Consider the following 18,097-nt stretch of genomic DNA (forward strand, 5'->3'; position numbering starts at 1 on the left):
GCTCCCTCACACAGTTTCCTTTCATCAACCTGCTTCAAAAGAGCTTCCACGTCAGAAACACTCTTAACGTGATATGAGATCTTTTTGTGTAGCTTAATTGTACACGTTTGTACATTATATCCGCTCATTAATCACAATGGTCTTCTCAACAAGAAAGCCCCTGCATTAGACAGCCAGCGTAAAATATCCCGCATCTTTTGTCTGTTTTCTCATCGCAAAATGCTTACATTTCCACTGCGTTGATGGTAATGCTGCAGACTGTAGACGATAAAGATTAAAATCAATTTCTGCAGTGCAGCTGTCCGGTTCGGAATGCACTAATGCGCTCTCGGCATCCACCACGTTCTATTGTGGCACTGCTGTCGCGACACACTGGGCAGCGTGATTCACTGGAAGCTTTCTCTTCGGCGTAGTGAATTTAGGCCTTCAAATATGTGCCGGCAATGAAGGAAAGAGCCTCGGTAGAGCGCCTGGTACTAACATCCCTTTCCCTCTCTCCAAAGGTACTTCCTTACCTTGAACTACATGGCGATAGTGCTTTAGAAGGGCTTTTTCTTTGAAATGCAGATCATACACTTTGCATTTCGAAGTCAGTTTGCTGCCGTTCAGTGAAGTGCTCCCATCTTTTATACTCGATAGGGTCTTTCAGCGGCCCGATGCAATGACGGTCCATTGAGTCATCGTTGCGATACCTCTTATTGCACCCCAGTGCAAAGCAGGTCGACATAGAGAGGCCTGATGCCACAGAATAAAAAAAAATTAAACTGAGAAGCAGACGACGTGAAGCAGTGGTCGCGAGCGTGCGGTTAGCAAGGGCGAAGCAGCGGCCATGGCACAAGCCGCGGGCAGCGAGCGGCGGCAAGGGAGCAAGACTCGACCGCAGCGCCACTAGTTCGCGTGACCGCCACTGGGGACACCTCTCCAGGCGGAGCTGTGAAACTGAGTTTGTTCTAGTAATGTCGACCATGGCTGCCGCGACAGCTCATTGGTTAAGGCGCTCATCTACTGACCCCAAAAGACGCGGGTTCAATCCCGGCTGCGACAGTTGAATTTTGATGGCGGTGTAATTCTTGAGGCCCGTGTACTGCTCGAGGTTAGTGCACATTTAAGAACCCCAGGAAGTAGAAATTACCGGAGTCCTTCAATGTGGCGTCTCGCATAGCTTGAGTTGCTTTGGGATGTCAAACCCTCATAAACCATAAACCAAGCATTAACCACGCGCGTACTCACCATTTATTTTTTTTTTTGTATTGCACTGACTCGAGCTTTGTGTATACACTGCTTGGAAAAAAATAAGGACATTGAAATTTGCCCATTAATCCTTTTCTTAATTTTTGTTTGTACTAAACAGATATTCAATATTTGAAGGCCTTTCCTCTTCACGTTGGTATTTAATTGTAATAAAAAATTTCAATATTTGCATGTTTTCAATTTTGCACAAATTTAATGCGGCCACAAATATAACAGGAGGGGGGAGTTTGAGTGCGCTTGAAACTGAAAGCTTCGTGTGAACATAGCATAGTCTTCTGTAGCCTCACTGCCATAGTTAAGAAGTGCACTTTATGCAGTCAACCCTTCCTCTCTGGCTAGGATGACTAGGATTGCTTTAAGCCAGTGAAGTGCAGAACAGCCTTGTTGGTTGAAGCGTTGCTATCAATGCTGACAACCGTGTGATTGAGTGAACAAAAGCTGCTAACAGCTACAGTGTCTGGTAATGCTTACTGTATGCCCCTACTAGAAGTGTGTTCAGGATTGGGCCCACTGTGATTGGTTATTCTGTCTTCTCAGTTCATGGTGGACCACAACGTGCATGGAATGAGCTTTGTGCGTGTTGAGTCCTTCAAGTTCCGGCGGCCCACCACCTGGATCCGGGACAAGGGTGGCAGTGGACGCCCCGGTGACGGCCTGTGGGACTTGCACAGCCTGCCTGCGTAAGCCTTGCCTCTTGAGCACAATGCTTTTATAGGTTTTTTTGGATAGAATTTCTTTGCAATCTTCATACTATCCATTAGCAAACTTTCTACGTTATGAAGAGAGATTGGACTTTTGAGTTTTAATGTTTAAAAATTTGGTGGACTGTTTTCGGTATTTATTTCAGAACACCACTTTTTTTTTTTCGGTGAATATTATTTTCTAACGAATTCTCAGTTTTTATTGGTGAAATATATGATATTGCTGTGCGGTGAAAAGTGACGCACAGTTTATATTAACCTTTTTTTTTTTCTAATCCAGGTGCTCATGTAGCGCATATGCCGCATAAATGGCTGTCTTAAGAGCTGTCTTTGCAGGAGAAAGTTGTACACTCCTAACAAAAAGTAAAAACGCCAATATTTAATGGTAGTGTCTTGAGACAAAAACAGAAGTGGAAATTTAGTTCTGTAAACTTCATTGTCACATTCTGGTTGCACTCTGTGCCAAACGAGAGGATTGTACTGCCTATGCTCCATGTGCCATGTATGCATGGTATCGCATTGAAGGTTGCTTTTTATGCTTCCAAATGTTTTCCATGTCCTTACATGCAGTGGAAAAGCCTACTCACCGAAGCGATGGCCCCAAGTCTGTGATTAGACTGAGCAGATGGCGCTACACTAGCTAGTAGTGGATAGCTAAGTCTCTTATCTAGCATTTCTTATCCATCTAGCAACTTATCTGTAATGGCATGTCTGAGTTTGGGGATCAGTGGCTCATAATTCCCATTCACTGTACTGAACTCTTAAGATAGCTTTGTCACACCGCTGTCCTGATTCCAGCACTTTTCTTCTGTGGCCTGCTGTAACTGGTACTGAGTTGTGACGCGCATGCCAGAAATACTTACCTTTTTCGGTTGAAACCGAATTCCATAAAATGTATTCGGCATAGTTTTATCGGTAGTTCTTGGTTTAAACCAGAAAGTCCAAACCCTTTTTATGAAGCAGATATGGAAGAATGATGGAAGGATGAATTTTCAGGGGCTAAAGTTAAGTGAAATAACATGGGAAGCTGTGTTCTGCCATGGTGATTGTGGGCACTTTCCGGGCAAGAACATTGGAAGATGAGAGGAAGAAAGAAGAAAAGCCATTACATTTTGCGGCATGGTGCAAGAAGTGATGGGGACTGGGCTTGTGGTGGGTGGTCACTAGGTCCACACAGCAGGAGGAGGTTGAGTCCACTAATAACAATGTTCAAGTGCCACGAAAATTCCATTGTTATAACCGATAATTGTTATAAACGGGTTGCACGAAAAAAAGCATAACAACTGCAAAGAGGGGTCACGGACGGCAAGTGACATGCGAGCTCCGCCGAGGCATCGTTTTGGTGGCACTGAAAGGGGCATTGTAAAAAATACGAGAAGGTTGCTGCGGCTGCCTCTCAGCTTGAAAAATCCCTTAGTGCCCGAAAAAAACCCAAAGAAAACATGAAAACTTGAAAGCATTTAAATAGGGCAAAATAGCTTGCACTTCTCACTTCTTTGCTGAAACAAACCCGTAATAGGCGAGTTTCGACTGCTTTGCGGCAATCTTGCTGACATCGTTCTGGAGGGCATCCAAATGTTGGACATGTCCGAGTGAAAGGTTTTTTGCAAAAATGAAGTCCCGCAGCGACTTGATCATTTTTGAGGGCTCCTGATGAGAGACAACTTGTACAGGCTCCGGTTCATCTTCGTCATCGCTGCTGTCATTGTCTTCCGCGCTGGTGACTGCTGCAACGATCGCCTCGTCAGTCAATTCTTCGTTTGTGGTGACTGCATCGTCGGCGTGCAAGAATTCTTCAAGCCCTTCCGCGTCGCCGTCATCACCGTGCACCGTAGACCAAAGTTCTGTAATCGCTCCATCGGCAGGAGCTTCGCGACACTCCGCGTCACTAATATCCCCGGCGAAGCCCACTTTTCGGAAGCAATTCATGACGGTGGAGGAGCTGACTTCTGCCCATGCCCCAAAAATGAATTGAACAGCCATCAGGAGCGAAATCTTAAAGTCTGGAGCGGGTTGGCATTCACGCACAGTAATGTCCAGGTTAAGAGCAAGCCTGCTCAACACAGGCCGGTGATACAATGCCTTGAAGCACGCAATCACGCCTGCGTCCATGGGCTGCAAGCCTGCAGTCGTGTTCGGCGGCAGGAAGAAAATTTTCACATGCGGCAGCTTCTGGGCAGTCCGGTGCGCAGTACAGTTATCAAGGACCAACGCTACCCTCCTGCCTTCATGCTGCGTCTGCTGATTGAACTCGCACAGCCACTCGCGGAAAAGTTCACGCGTCATCCACGCTTTCTTATTATGACAGTAACGAACTGGAATCCTCGCAGCACCACGGAAACAGCGGGGATTCCTAGATTTTCCAATTACGAAGGCGGGGCACTTGTTGCTGCCGTCCATATTCACACAGAAAAAAACAGTCGCCCGCAATTTGCTCTGCTTGCTGCCCTTACAGGGATCGCCTTTGAGTGCATGCGTCTTCGATGGAAGCATTTGGAAGAATAGCCCGGTCTCGTCACCATTGTACAAGTCCCGGTCTGCATATGCTTCGCGGAAACGACCCTGCCTCGCCCACGACTGCCTTGTAGACGATTCCGTGCCTCTCCTTGAAGCGATGAATCCAGCCACCATCAGGCTGGAAATCGGTGTTTTGAAGGAGATACGCAAAGTGCTTCGCCTTCTCCGCTAAAATCGGGCCACTAATTGGCAAGTTCATAGCACGTGCGCTAAGGAACCACTGATACAGTGCCTCCTCCACGTCTTTGTAGGCATCATGCGGAATCCTCTTTTGGCCGTCCTCCATAGCATGGCCAGCACTAGCATGGCATTTGTTTTCAATCATCTTGAGCGCGTTGCGGATAATGGTTGAAACCGTTGGCTGTGACAGGCCGTACTTGCGTACTAAGTTGCACACTTTTTCACCACCTCGGTGCTCCCTCAAAATGTTCCGCTTCGTTTCCAAAGATATTGCCACTCGCTTTCTCTTCTGTGGCAGTTGATCCGGTAGAGCCATGCTGGCTGCGCTTCCTGAAGGAGAATCGTCCATTGTTGAACTCTGGGGAGGAATCCGATGGGCTTGCAGAACCAGCAGGACCGAGGCCGGTGATGGCAGATGATAAAAACCACGCTGGCAACGCACGTGCTTTGACGCTGTACGCTGCCCTCGGAACATGTGCAGCTCGTGAAGCAGGAGCCAAAGAAAGTGGGAAAGATGGGGCAGCCCATGCTGAAATGCCGTGACGCGTTTTCAACGGGCGGCGCATCCTCAGAATGGACTGCTCCCCGTGCGGATACAAAAGCAACAAAAGGAAGCTCCTCCCTACCCTCTCCACCTCTGCCCAGAGGAAAGTGCCCGTCTTTTCTCCTCCTCCGAGTCATACAAGCTTCTCTGGCTCACCCCATGCGCCACGCCTCGTATGCGTCGTCACGTGATCTTTTCGTAGCCGCTGTGGCCGCTGTGCGGGCGGCTCCGCATATGCGCGCGCGTTTTTTGTGCCGTAAGCGTAGTTTGGCTGGTGTGGTAGCTGCGTTTGCGAGTTTTTTTTTTTAGGGTTGGCTTCAAATGACTACATTTAATTGTTATAACCGACAATCTAGTATGATAGCATTGTTATAAGCGGTTTATTTTACTATAGAACACATTGCAAAGGTGACAGTGCCGCGGCTGTCCATTGCTATATCAGATATAGTATTAAAAGCGGTATAGTTATAAGTGGGTTTGACTGCATGACCTGCAGAGTTTTTGTCATTGACACTGTGACCCCGGCACACTTTAACCTCTTTTTTTGAAAGACAATCCCTAAAGAACAGTTTCCGTCTCTTCATGAGAGGTCTCTTGTGTGTCCTTGTTTGATGTGCTGTAACAGCTCGTTAATTTGGGCTTCAAGGGACCAGGAAAAATGTCCGAATTATCCAAATATCCGAGTTAATGAATGGCCCCCCCTTGAAAATTGCTAGAAATCGTTTGCATCACAGTTAATTTATTTGCTGAAAATTAGCGGGCCATCGTTAGCTTTTTAGGTGAATACTGTGTGGCAGTGATGATTTTTCCTTATAAGGACAGGTGCATACTGCGCGCGCACTCGAGATTGTTACTGCAGGAAGGACCGCTCCAGAGTGTTGTTAAAGCCTTCTGTGACCTCCTTTGTGGTGTGATCCAGTAGCAGTGGATGGAGCATCCTCACACATAATGCAAACGGTGCATGGCGAGTGAACAGAACAGAAGAGTCACGCGGATGGAATTGAGGGAAATGCACTAGTGCCGTAATGGCAAGGCACATTCTGGTGAGAAAATGAAAAGGCCAGTGATGTACCACTCAGTGTCTGCAGCTGTACAGAGCTGTCTGGCTGATGGCCGGGCAGCCGTCACTGTTGTCTGGAGCGAAACACGGAGAAGCGAAACCGAAAATATGCGGCTACAATATTGTTCCAAGGCCCTCCGAGCATTGCCACGCCTGCCATTGCCTTACGTAAGAGGTGTGTGGGCACCTGTCTGGGATATTAGTATGATCGCTTGCTGTGTCGTTTGTACAGCGGCACAGCCTCTGGTCAGGAGCGCATGGGAGTTAACCGGTGTGGGCCCAGTAGCGTGCATATTAACAAGCTTCCTATGCCATGGTCTCATTTGGCTTTTGGCCAGGACCGTGTAGGCAGTCTGAATCACCCGTATTCCCAATTACAACAAGTTTTCACGGATGGAGAAGGGCCATCACTCGCATACTACCGTGGAATGCCAAAGCAGATGCAGCGTTCTTGACAGCACATAGCCTGCCTAGCCTCTGCGTAGTATCGTGTCGAAAGCACTGCAAGCGCCACAGTGACCCCAAATGCTGTTGCAGAATGAAGTGCCGAAAAGGAAATTTTGTCGCAAGAGATAGTACGTGGGCCTCTATCTCTGTAAGGCAGGTGTTTGTCGTGTGCTTTTCTTTATTTTTTTTTTTCGCACGGTGTACAGGGGATTTTGTGCTGCTACATGATGTTCAGAACGCAGTTGGCTTGACGTTGCTTACTGTGCTCGTGGATGCATGGATTTCTCACTGCTTGGAAGACTGTGTTTTTTGAGCCTGTTGCTGTCCTTTAACACATTTATGTAGTAATGTGCACATTTATGTGTGTGCCATAAATGTGTGTGATGCTGAAGGGCCTTCTTGTTTGTTTCCAAGCTGACGCTCTGCTTGTGTCGGGCATGCGCAGGGAGCTGTTTGGAAGTCTGGAGAAGCAGACGACATGCGAGCTGGAGCTGGACTGCTGTGCCAGGGACATCCTTAACGCCAACGACAAAGGTGTTTTTGGCATCTCGGGAAAATGGGGCAGCGTGTCCTTGCTGCTTCTGTCGTGGCCCCGCTATGCTCTGCTTGCTGCATTGTCGTGTAGATATTGTGCACTAATTAAGTGGCAGTGCCAAATTGAACAGCTGGCAATCTTCATCACTCTGATGGTGCAAGAACTTGTGCTTTCTCTTTCAATGTCTCATGACTGTTGTCTGTCTGTCTTGCATGTGAAACATGACTTAAGCCTTCAGGCAGCAAATAAGTATGTGCAGGCATCTATGTGATCATTCCTTGGGTTTTTGTGACGTCTAGCTGCGGGCTACTGTTGTGATTTCCAAATCACATTTGTTTCACAGCCTGCTCAGCCAGATTTCAGCGATGAAGTGTGGAGATGGATCACAGTTGGCAGCCTCTGTGTGGGCTTTGATTGAGCACCACTGGTGCAAATGCACAATGCTGGGAAGGATGTTGATGATCAGCTTGACCAACTCAGGCCACCCTTTGATTAATAGCAGGAGCAAGTCTGAAACGTCTGCCTGCCCCATTCCTTAAAATTAATGCAGGTACAATTGAAGCTCATTAATACATGCAACTCTAATTTGTAATGTTCGATAATTCTGAAAACAGCAAGTGCTCATAGACTTGCAGTTATAAAAATTTTTAGTTAAAATGAAATTTTCAGATCAACTTTTCTGTCTTCTGATTCTGCATTATAAAACACTTATAAAGCTTTATTTTATAGTATTTATGTGCGTAATTTGAGCCCTTGCAAATTTACATACTCCTAGTTTATTACACGGGTTTATGAAAACAAAACAAAACATTTACTTGCATTTGCTTGTATGCTCTCTGCTGTGCCAGACCACTAGCATGCACACAGATGCGTGCAAGGGAGGCTTGGAAATATTGGTGCAGCTGTGTCACTATGTGTGTGGGGAGGGGACAAATTGTATGTCGTTTACTCTGCTGGCTTGTTCTGGTGGTACCTTTTCCGAATGAACAGTTGTGCGAGCCAACCTCCAGGAACTTCCGGCATGTGCCATAATCTTAAGCTACCAAACTACTTGCTGTTCAGTTTGCAGGTAGTGAACCAGGTCGCACGCAAGGGTGCCTGTTTGTCACCTTTTATCAACTATTTGCCTTGTGACTGCTGGCTTCACGATTCTATCATGCACGTTGTTTGCTACGAGCACGGCTGCAGCACGTGTCATCTTTCCATCCAGCAGGGAACTACATAATGCGGAGTGGGGCGGGAGGGGGTATGTGCCTCATATTTGGAGTCAACTTTTTTTTGGCTAATGAGAGCTGCGAGTTTGAGGGGGGGGCGACGTAGAGTTAGCATCGTACATTGTATATGTATTGCGTGCTAAGACTGTTCTAGAGTGTTTTAGGTGTGCTCACGAAATCTTCGCGTAATTTGTGTACCTCTTTTTTGAAGGCTTGCGTTAAAGAGAAAAAGTGTGCAGATTACACAAGTAAATGTGGTACTAGATTGCTAAGTGAGTTATTTATATACAGCGAAAGGACTCCCGTATAATGATATGGCAGCTTGGGAAAATCTGCCAGCAAAGCATCTCTAGTTTGATACAAGTCAGGAAGGCAGCTGCAGATAATCCTCTGAGAAGGTCCTCTAGCCAATGGCATCGACTGCCATGATGTCACGGTTAATCCCATTTAACAAAGGCACTTGCCTTTGATATGACGCTAGGGGATATGACGCTAGAATCAGGTGACACCATTGGCTGGTGGGCCTCCATTGAGGGGCATTCACTGCTGTTTTTTTGTCTTGTATCCTCCTATAGTATGCATAACCGATGGTCATTAAGGATAATGGACTGGATTCCAAGAGAAGGTAAGCATAGCAGGGGGCAAAGTTAGGTGGATGGAAAAGGTTAAGGCGGGGATAGGGCGGCAGCAGCTGGCACAGAACAGGGTTAATTGGAGAGACATGGGAGCGGCCTTTGCCCTGCAGTGGGCATAGTCAGGCTGCTGCTGCTGCTGATGATGATGGTATGCGTGAGCTTTGGGTACTTGTTGATAATGTGCTGATGGCAGTGGCAGCTGTTGTCTTTGCCTGCACCCAGAAGAAGCGGCCCTGAGGGGAGGTCAGAGGCAACTGCTGCTTCCTGCATGTTCCCTTTCTCTATCTGTCTAGTCATCCTTGCTACGGGAAGTAGGCTGCATCCCCACTTCGCTTCAAAAAAAGCAGTGTGCTCTGGTTGTTGAGGAATTGTGTGAAGTACATTAGAATTTCGGTCATACGAATCTCACGGGGTCACGCAAAATATTCATAGAATCCTTGATTTATATCATCCAAAAGCTACTAAATTTGTGTCCAGAATTTACACATATCTGTTTTCGGCTGACGGGGCTTACTTACGGCCAAGCATTGCAGCTGACTTGTGATGTCGGTGCTGGGCTGGTTGCGCGGTGCCGCTCACTGCTCGCGGCACATACTGCGCGACGTCGGTAAAGTATGGGCAGTGTGCCATCGCTTACTACTTATGGTAGGCACTGCATGACTGGTAATCCCGGCGTCAGCAATGTATGGGCAGCAATTACTTTGTGCTTGAGGGTGCGGTCGCGACTCGCGTGTTCATATCATCTGCAGTGGGGCGTGGGGTCGTTCATAACATCCGAATTTCTGCCCGTTGCACGCAATGCACTCTGGTCATGGGATTTTATGAATTTGTACCAACCTGAAATTTGTATAAACCGGGATCGTATCATCGAGATTCACAGAGCAAAAGTGAGAAGGATGCACACTGCAGCGTCCTAGCGTAGTTGATCATTGATTTGGGGGCATTATCTGTGGACCACTCAAACTCCTGGCTGTGGCTTTTCTTTCTCAGTTTTTACTGGTGACATTGTGAGGTATATTTGGCTTTCGTCACAAAAACTTTCCAACATGTGGGGGTACTAACATGCAGTATCCATTTGAGGTGTTGATGCATCTAAGACGTCCAGCTTAGCTGACGTTTTGAGATATGCGAGTTTGCATCAACAAGGATTCACTACGAATTGGTAGAGAGAAGACAGGACACAACCAATTGAAAGAATCGTTGAGAGTAGGAAAGGAGAAAAATGGGACAAAGGGCTCGACCATACCAGTTGTTGGGCGAGTTGGTGCTGACGATGATCCATAACAGCGCGACAGACGGGACAAAGAAGAGGAGACACAACACACAGCGCTGTGTGTTGTGTCTCCTCTTCTTTGTCCCGTCTGTCGCGCTGTTATGGATCAAGGGCTCGGATCGTTATAAGGTCAGGTTCGTTATAAGCGGGCTCGGCTGTATTATTACTATATTATTATATACTATATTTAGGAAACGCTTGCATGTCCTCGTGCTGGCTGTGCTTCTTCTGGAACAGCATAACATTCTGAGGACAGTCTGCACGAGGACCCGTCCTAGAAACAGCAGATACCGCCTGTTTCGATTGGCACATCCCAGTGTGCCACTTCTGGCGCATGCGCGGTGCCTTTTCTGACATATTTCTATTTATAAGACATCCGGCGATGGTACAAACATGCGATAACGCTTGCTCAGAATGGTCATGTGGCCATATGCCATGTGGGTGAGGTCAGATAAATTGAGCAATCAGCGGGTACGCGTCTAAATTATCAGCCACGGTTACACGGTGACTCTGCAAGATGCATGACTTGGTGCTGTGTCAGTCTTGAAACTAAATCATGTCCGAATTTTAGAGTCCGAAAAACCTGTCACAATTTCTTGTATTCAGTGGGGTATGTGTTGAAATTGCAAAAAAATGGCCAAAAAGTTTGTTTTTTGAAATTTCTGTATCTGCTTTTATGTTCAGCATACAGGCACTTTTTGCGTTTTGCCTTCCCAGGTGGTCGAAATTATTCTGGAGCCTTCCACTACAGCACCTCCTTCTGTCTTTCTTCTTTTACTCCCACCTTCCTCCCTTCCTTCATGGCATGGTTGAGGTGTCCACCAAGAAGTGAGACAATTACTGCGCCTTTCTTTTGATACACTAGAACCGCGCTATAGTAAACATGGTTATAGTAATGTGAAGCTGAGGTCCCATTTAGCCTTCCATAGAGAATTGCACATTTTTTTTTTAAGTTATAGTAAATCTTTTTTCCAAGGAATGGCTATAGTAAAGAGCGTCTGGCCGTGGCTATGTACTTTCCGCAGAATGATGGTATCGTGGCACGCGTGGAGTCTAGGATTGCAAGGCAAATAGATACCGAATGTGCTCATTGAGGTGGCTTCACCACCAAATCAGAGGACCGCAAGGAGAAGCCAACTTTTCGAAGACCCTGTGGCTGTGAGGCAGCGCGTGGCGTGCATGGAAAAAATAAAGTTGGCTATGAAAGTAGAAGGCAGCGCATGTGGCTGAGAAAGGAAAGCCAGTAAATGTGCAGTGAGGGGTAAGAAAAAGGGAAGAAAATGGCGTACGTTCGTAGCATGGCAGCACGAGTCATGGAGAAGCGGTGGCAAGAAGTGGAGGTGCGGTGAAACTGCGTAGGGGGTTTTGTTGTGCTTGACTTTGTGATGCGCGTTTAACTCCTGCCTCTTAAAACTGAAGCCACAGAGAACGGCGCCGTGATCATGGAAAGCTTTGGTTTTCTCATGGAATCAAACTCGCTATATTTTTATAGCCACATTGTGTTCATGTAAATGCGGTACTTTCACAAGACGTAAACAGTGTCGAAAACGTGATAGCATATGATAACTGATAATAAATAATTATCACATAAAGGAATGATAAGAGCAGGATGTAAAGTATTTCTGAGTGCTTGTTTTATAAACCAACACTTTGTACAGTGAAACCTCGTTTATACATTTCTTTAAAAAACTGTGGGAAAGGCGTATTACCCAGGAAAATGTATGATCCAAACCGTGTAATTTTGAGAAATGTAGCTTTTGAATGAGGTGCAAAAACATTTATTGACAATGTCACTTCATAAAAATGTCGATTAGCATTTCTTAGCGCAAGATCTTTTCTAGTGCTCACATAATTCAGTCCGCTTTCGCGCAGTTTTAAGCGTAGAACGAAGTTCGTAACGCATCCGGTCAGTCGACGACAATAACGAAAGCAACCAAACTCTCTTCCTCGTCACCTTTTTTTTTTTTTTTCAGATGCTGCGCCCCTTTGCGCTTAAATAATTTGGGGAAGCCACCGCGGCGGCAGATAGTCGCAGCGTTTTGGGTTTTTAAGCTGCTTTCCCGAGACCCAGCCCGCTTGTACTTAAAGGAGCTGCGAAACACTGCTTGAACGAATGCCGGTTACACTTTAGATGGATTCTTTATGTCACACAGATGCTGAATCAAAAAGAATTACAAGAATCGATGCATAGGAACGAGCGATATTCAATGAAGAAATTTCAAAATACAAGCAAACAAAATGCTGCCCTCAACTCGATTTTCGCGCAGCTTCCTATTCCAATTTCACTCTCCCAATGACGACACTTAGTGCGACCAATAAAAACAGCCGATTTGAGCACGTGCCGGAAGTTTGCTTTCCATGGTTGCCTGTTCTTTATAGCTCGTTCTTGCCAAGGCTGGCAGCGCCATTTGCACGATTGCAACAACCATGTGTACGACCAGCTTACCCAGTGATGCTTCATCATCACGCCGATGGCGTAGAAGGACAAACTGATAAGGGCACACTGATGTTCCCTGACTTATGGACCCGAACGCGATCTGAACTGGATCCGAACTCGAGCGCGAGATACTGCGATGGTGTGACGGCACGCGCAAGATATCAAACACATTTAGCATAGCGCGTACTGCTACTGCTTGCTGCCTACCATCGCTTGTCACTCCTAGCGTGCTGGTTGGTCACGGCGAGCAAGGAGCACGCGCTGTCGATGGGAACGTGGCGCCATCTGGCGCCGCCGCCCGCTGATCCTCCACAAGCTGACGATGCGCACTGCTAAACGTGAAACGAACGGCTTTTTTCTTTGCATCCTTCCCTGGGACCGAAGTGAACGTTGTGCAATGGCTCGATCAGATCGATTCCGCAAAGCTGTTCTCAGATGCATAGAGAGTAGCCATAAGTGCTGTGCGCTGGGTCGTAGGATGTTTACAGAGAAGTGCAAAGTCTTTCAATGCAAAAAGTAGCCAGAGCCTCTGGTGGTGTATTTTTGTTTTACTTTCTTTACAGCGCTTTTATCTAAGGCAAACAACTTGGTTTTGTTGATGTAATATAAAACACAAAAACTTGACAAAACTTATCTCTAGTTATTAACACAATTTGCAGTATATTTACTCTTTGTCCAATCATCAAGCTCCCATTAAGTGATGCCATATCTGCAGCTAAAAACCGCTACTCTATGGTGACACGGTCAGCGCCACGAATTTGTTTTTGCGAGCTGATTAAAATATTTTAAACCGCAGTATATGCAGTACGAGCGATGCTAATAGCATCACTATAACTCGTTCTATGCAACCAACAGGCAAAACAATGCACCGATTATGTGTTTCGAGGCTCCTTTAAGTGCGTCGCTGTAATTTGTGCATACTTCGCCTTTTTGCCCTTATGCACTGCGAAGAAACCTCAGTGTTTTTTTCAGTTCATGTCACGTCCCTGCAAAAATTTTATTCTCGAGTGCTAGCATGCTGTTTTTTTGTTATTGGTGATGCTTCGCCGCCTTGCATCTATGAACAGCAGAGAAGCCACCACAGCGAACGACTGCCGCTGCATTCCAACTCTTCTTCACTTCGCGTGCCCTCACGTTCGACCGACTTTTATGTTTGCACATGTACGGTTGGTCCATAAACGTATTATACGGCCACAATTTGTGAAAATTTTAAACTTAGCAGCCGGGAATCCTTGTTATCCGTGAACACATTAACCGGGAGGAATATAGTGTAACTCTATGGGATACTTCTGTTGTTCGCGATTTTGATCGTATGAACCGGGAACGTATCATCGAGGTTTACTGTCCTTAGTCAGCAGCCAGAGATCGTAGTCAGAGCCATGCCATCACTAGCAACTGATATGGTAAAGACCCTGATATAGTAAAGATTTTTGCTGGTCCAAGCTACTTTACTATAGAGGGGTTCTACTGTAACCAGTCCTTAACTAGCCTTTTTGTATGGCTTGTTTTTTATGCTGCTCTAAAGTTTGAGTACGGAAATCGACTGGGAGGTACTCTAGAAATGCTCAAACAATCAGCGTTTTCCTTCATTTAAGTTTTGTGGGCACTGCATAGCAAAACACTGTAAACCGAAATCTGTGGTTTGCGAAAATAAATTTATTAGAAATTTCTTGATCTGTAGCACCCCAATAGAATAAAACGGAGAGTTGAGCGAGTTGGTATATACTGCTGGGAATAACAGCGCGTAGACGAGGGACAAAGAAGAAGAAGACGACAGGACCGGCGCTGACTAACAACTGAAAGTTTATTAGAAAAAACGCAAAATATACTCATTTGACAACCATGGGCGCGTGCGCAACACCAAAAGAAACGCAGTGATTGTTGAACCAGTCTTTTGCCACATTGTCTTTACTCCACATCCTTTTCGCAAGATTTAGAGGAAAAACAATTTTCTGGAGATATAATAGTGAACATTTTTTTAGAGCAGTCGTAAATTTATTTTTATTATGGTCAAAAAATTTCATCTGTGTTACATCCCGAACTTCAAGTCATGTCTCCCCTTAAAAATAGGCCGCATATAAAGAATGGCATGGTGAATGTTCAAAACTACAATGTTTAATGCATTTTGGCTTGCTTGCTCTAGATTGAACTATGCCTAGCGCAACTTTAAAAGCATTTGTTTTGCTTTATTTTATTTTCATTGCCTTAGCACTATTCGCTTCGATTGAAAGATATTTGCTTTGAATTGGAATAATTCGCTCCACTTTTGTTTCAAACTAAAAATTCACCTTTGTTATGTGCCTGAAAAATGCACCTAGATAACATTGCAGGTTCTGCAAGTTGTGGTTAAGAAAGGGTAGCTGGTGAAGGTTTAACCGTCATAGCCGTCACCGAGTGGCACGGCGAGAGCTGGTGGTGAGGCAGACCTGCTTTGTTTGTTGTGTGCAGATGGTCTGAACCCGGGGCTGGCGGCCCTCTGGCAGGAGGAAGAGGAGCGCCGGCAGGAGCCTGTCTGGTGGACACCGCTCTCCATAGGTACACCGCACTGTGCTTGCATGCTGCTGCGGGTCATTGCTAGTGGAGTAGCATTGGGCAGATAGACCCAAACTAAGTGGATGCATGTGAGCAATGGGGATGGCATGCTAGAAGCGGACAGAGGGCAAACTTGCTATAATTCTGCTTTGATGATTAAAACCAGAGCATTATGTACTGTGTTGACTTACGTAATTTGCGCACCCCCAACCCGGATTTAAAAAAGAAAGAACTTCTAAATTTAGTGCTGTCTGCTGCGCCCATAGAGGAAAGAGATGCCCTCGCTATCCGAGCTGCACACCAGAAAGTGTGCCACAAGTCACGCGCCTTTGCAAGAACTACTGGGAGTCTTCGGCCGCCAGCGTTGCGAATAGTAGCGCTGGGCGCAGCAGTGCCATCTGCTGCATTGTCTGCTGCACATGCGCAAGTGCGCTGGGATGGCAGCCAAGTAGGGGACCGCAGGAGGGAGCTGGCCTCAAAAAATGTGACATAAGCACCTCTCCTGAGTTATAATGCGAAAGCATTTTGGCTTATGAGTGGCGTCACCGGAAGCTGTGGATGGAAGTTGTCGACGGAAGCTGTGAACAGTGTGTGTCCTCACGTACTGAATAAAATAATGAAAAGAAAACAGCGGCGTAGGTGAGAATCGAATCCGGGCTTTTGGCGCGCGAAACGGGAACACTTCTACTCCGCCATGTACTGAGGCATACATGAGTAATTATAAGCATCTAAATTACAGATGCACGTTTCTGGTAAATTTCCTTCGTGCTTGGAGTGCAGTCGTATCACCATCATACGACATCCACTGAAACCTCCCTCACAATGTACTGCACTGGTCCAGCAGATGGCGCACACGTAGGTGAGATGGTGGACGCGCATGAGGGAGGAAGGATGCACAATACGAGAAAGGCTTTCTCGTTACTGCACCTAAGCAGACTGAAGTGCACCCCTGGAATTTTTTTCTTTCCTAAGCTGCGTCAGACCACCAGAATGCTTGCAGGTGCACACTTGGGAAGATCGGTGTGCCCGTGTTGCCGTGTGTGGTTGCAAAAAATGCAAGTGGTGAGGGCACGAATTGTGCGCCGTTTACTCGGCTTGCTCGCTATGGGGGTCGCTTTCCCAAACGAACAGTTGCGTGCACGCCTGAGTCCGAAACTACCGAACCGTTTGCTGTTCAGTTTGCAATTGATTGTCTGGGCCACATGCAAGGAAGCCATTTTATCGACTGTTATCTCCTTTGGCGCTGACTGCTGGCTTCACGACTGTATCGTTGTTGCTTGCTTATTGCTTTGCACTGCGCACGTGCCATCATGCCATCCTGCAGGGAACTATGTAATGTGGGCCGGGGCGGGGCCTATGTGTTTTATATTTGGAGTAAACCTTTTTGTTGGCCAGCGAGGGGTGCGCACTGGGGGGGCATGCGTATAGGCAGCAGTATGCAGGCTGTTTCACCTAAGACTTTACAGAATTTCTAAAAATAGGCCTTTGATTTACAAGAGCACTTTTTTCAGCATAGCTTTGTTAGCGGTGTAGTACATCAGAACACAGATAAGACTTGCTATCAGGCTGGTTAACGAATATTGAATAATTAGCTCATTAACTATTACTGTCAGGCTCTTTAATTATTGAGAGGCTTCTAGCCCACACTAAGTAATATCCTTATTAATTTTTAGAATTTCGAAAACACGGTTACCCTTGACGCTGTGGCTTAACAAATTTTGGTTATTTCGATGAGTTACATGCACTGGAGAGGTTTTTCCTGCAAGCTACTCGAAAGTTCATGTATTTTGGCGCGATGTAGCCAAAATTTGTTGGGCCACAATGCTGACGGTAACCGCATTACAGTAGAGCCCCACTATAGTAGACTCAGTTATAGTAAAAACTGATACAGTAAAGTGAAGCTGCGGTCCCATTTTGGCTTCCATAGATGACTGTATATATCTTTTTTCTGGTATAGTAAAGATTTTTTTTCGAACAACCGGCTATAGTAAAGAGCGTCTGGTCATGGCGATGTACTTGCCGCGGAATGGTGACATCGCGGCACACGCGAAGTCTACTTTCGCGAGGCCTGTAGATATCGAATAAAACGGCGCTCTTCGAGGTGGCTTCACCACCAAGCTCTGAAGCCGCGTGGAGAAGCCAACTTTTTGAAGACCTTGAGGTCGCGAGGCGGAGCGTGCGGCGCGCACGGAAAAAGTAAAGCTGGCTGTGAACGTAGAAAGAAGGCGGCGCGAGCCGCTAAGAAAGGAAAGCCTGCAAAAGTGCAGTGAAGAGTAGAAAAGCAAGAACACGGCATGCGTTTGTAGCACGAAGCATGGGGAAGCGGCGGCAAGGAGAGAGGGCAGCACTGCGTAGGCGGTTTTGCCGCGCTTCATGGTATTGCGCGTGTTTCTTTACTACCTCTTAAATAACGCTGAGGCCACGGAAGACGACGCCATGATCATACAAAGCTTTGGTTTTCACATTTAATTAAACTGGCGTTGTATTCGTAGCCGCCTTGTATTCGTGCAAATGCAGTACTTATTTATTTGTTATTTATTTCAGAATACTGTCAATCCTGATTGGGAATATCACAGGAGTGGGCAAAAAGAAAACAGATACAATGAAAGCCATATTGCATACAAGAACCAAAGATACATGAAACACGGGCACTAACAGTACATTGAATAATACATTGATTGTCAAAGTGGTTCTTCACAAATGTTCGTGCCAAGCAAAATTGTAAACACACAGGACTTGAACCGAGTCGAAAACTGGATAACATGTGCTAA

At 46.2% G+C, this 18,097-nt stretch overlaps 1 protein-coding gene across 1 annotated transcript in view; it reads left to right on the forward strand.

The window, feature by feature from the left end:
* Positions 1-18,097, forward strand: part of PolZ1 (DNA polymerase zeta catalytic subunit) — a 241,817-nt gene that overhangs the window by 27,539 nt on the left and 196,181 nt on the right. Inside the window, exons 6-8 of the mRNA XM_077629530.1 lie at positions 1,789-1,931; positions 7,146-7,234; positions 15,243-15,329. Coding sequence (XP_077485656.1) covers positions 1,789-1,931; positions 7,146-7,234; positions 15,243-15,329 — 319 coding nt within the window. The remainder of the gene's footprint in view (positions 1-1,788; positions 1,932-7,145; positions 7,235-15,242; positions 15,330-18,097) is intronic.

The sequence above is a fragment of the Amblyomma americanum genome, chromosome 7 (assembly GCF_052857255.1).
Source record: "Amblyomma americanum isolate KBUSLIRL-KWMA chromosome 7, ASM5285725v1, whole genome shotgun sequence".
Taxonomy (NCBI): domain Eukaryota; kingdom Metazoa; phylum Arthropoda; class Arachnida; order Ixodida; family Ixodidae; genus Amblyomma; species Amblyomma americanum.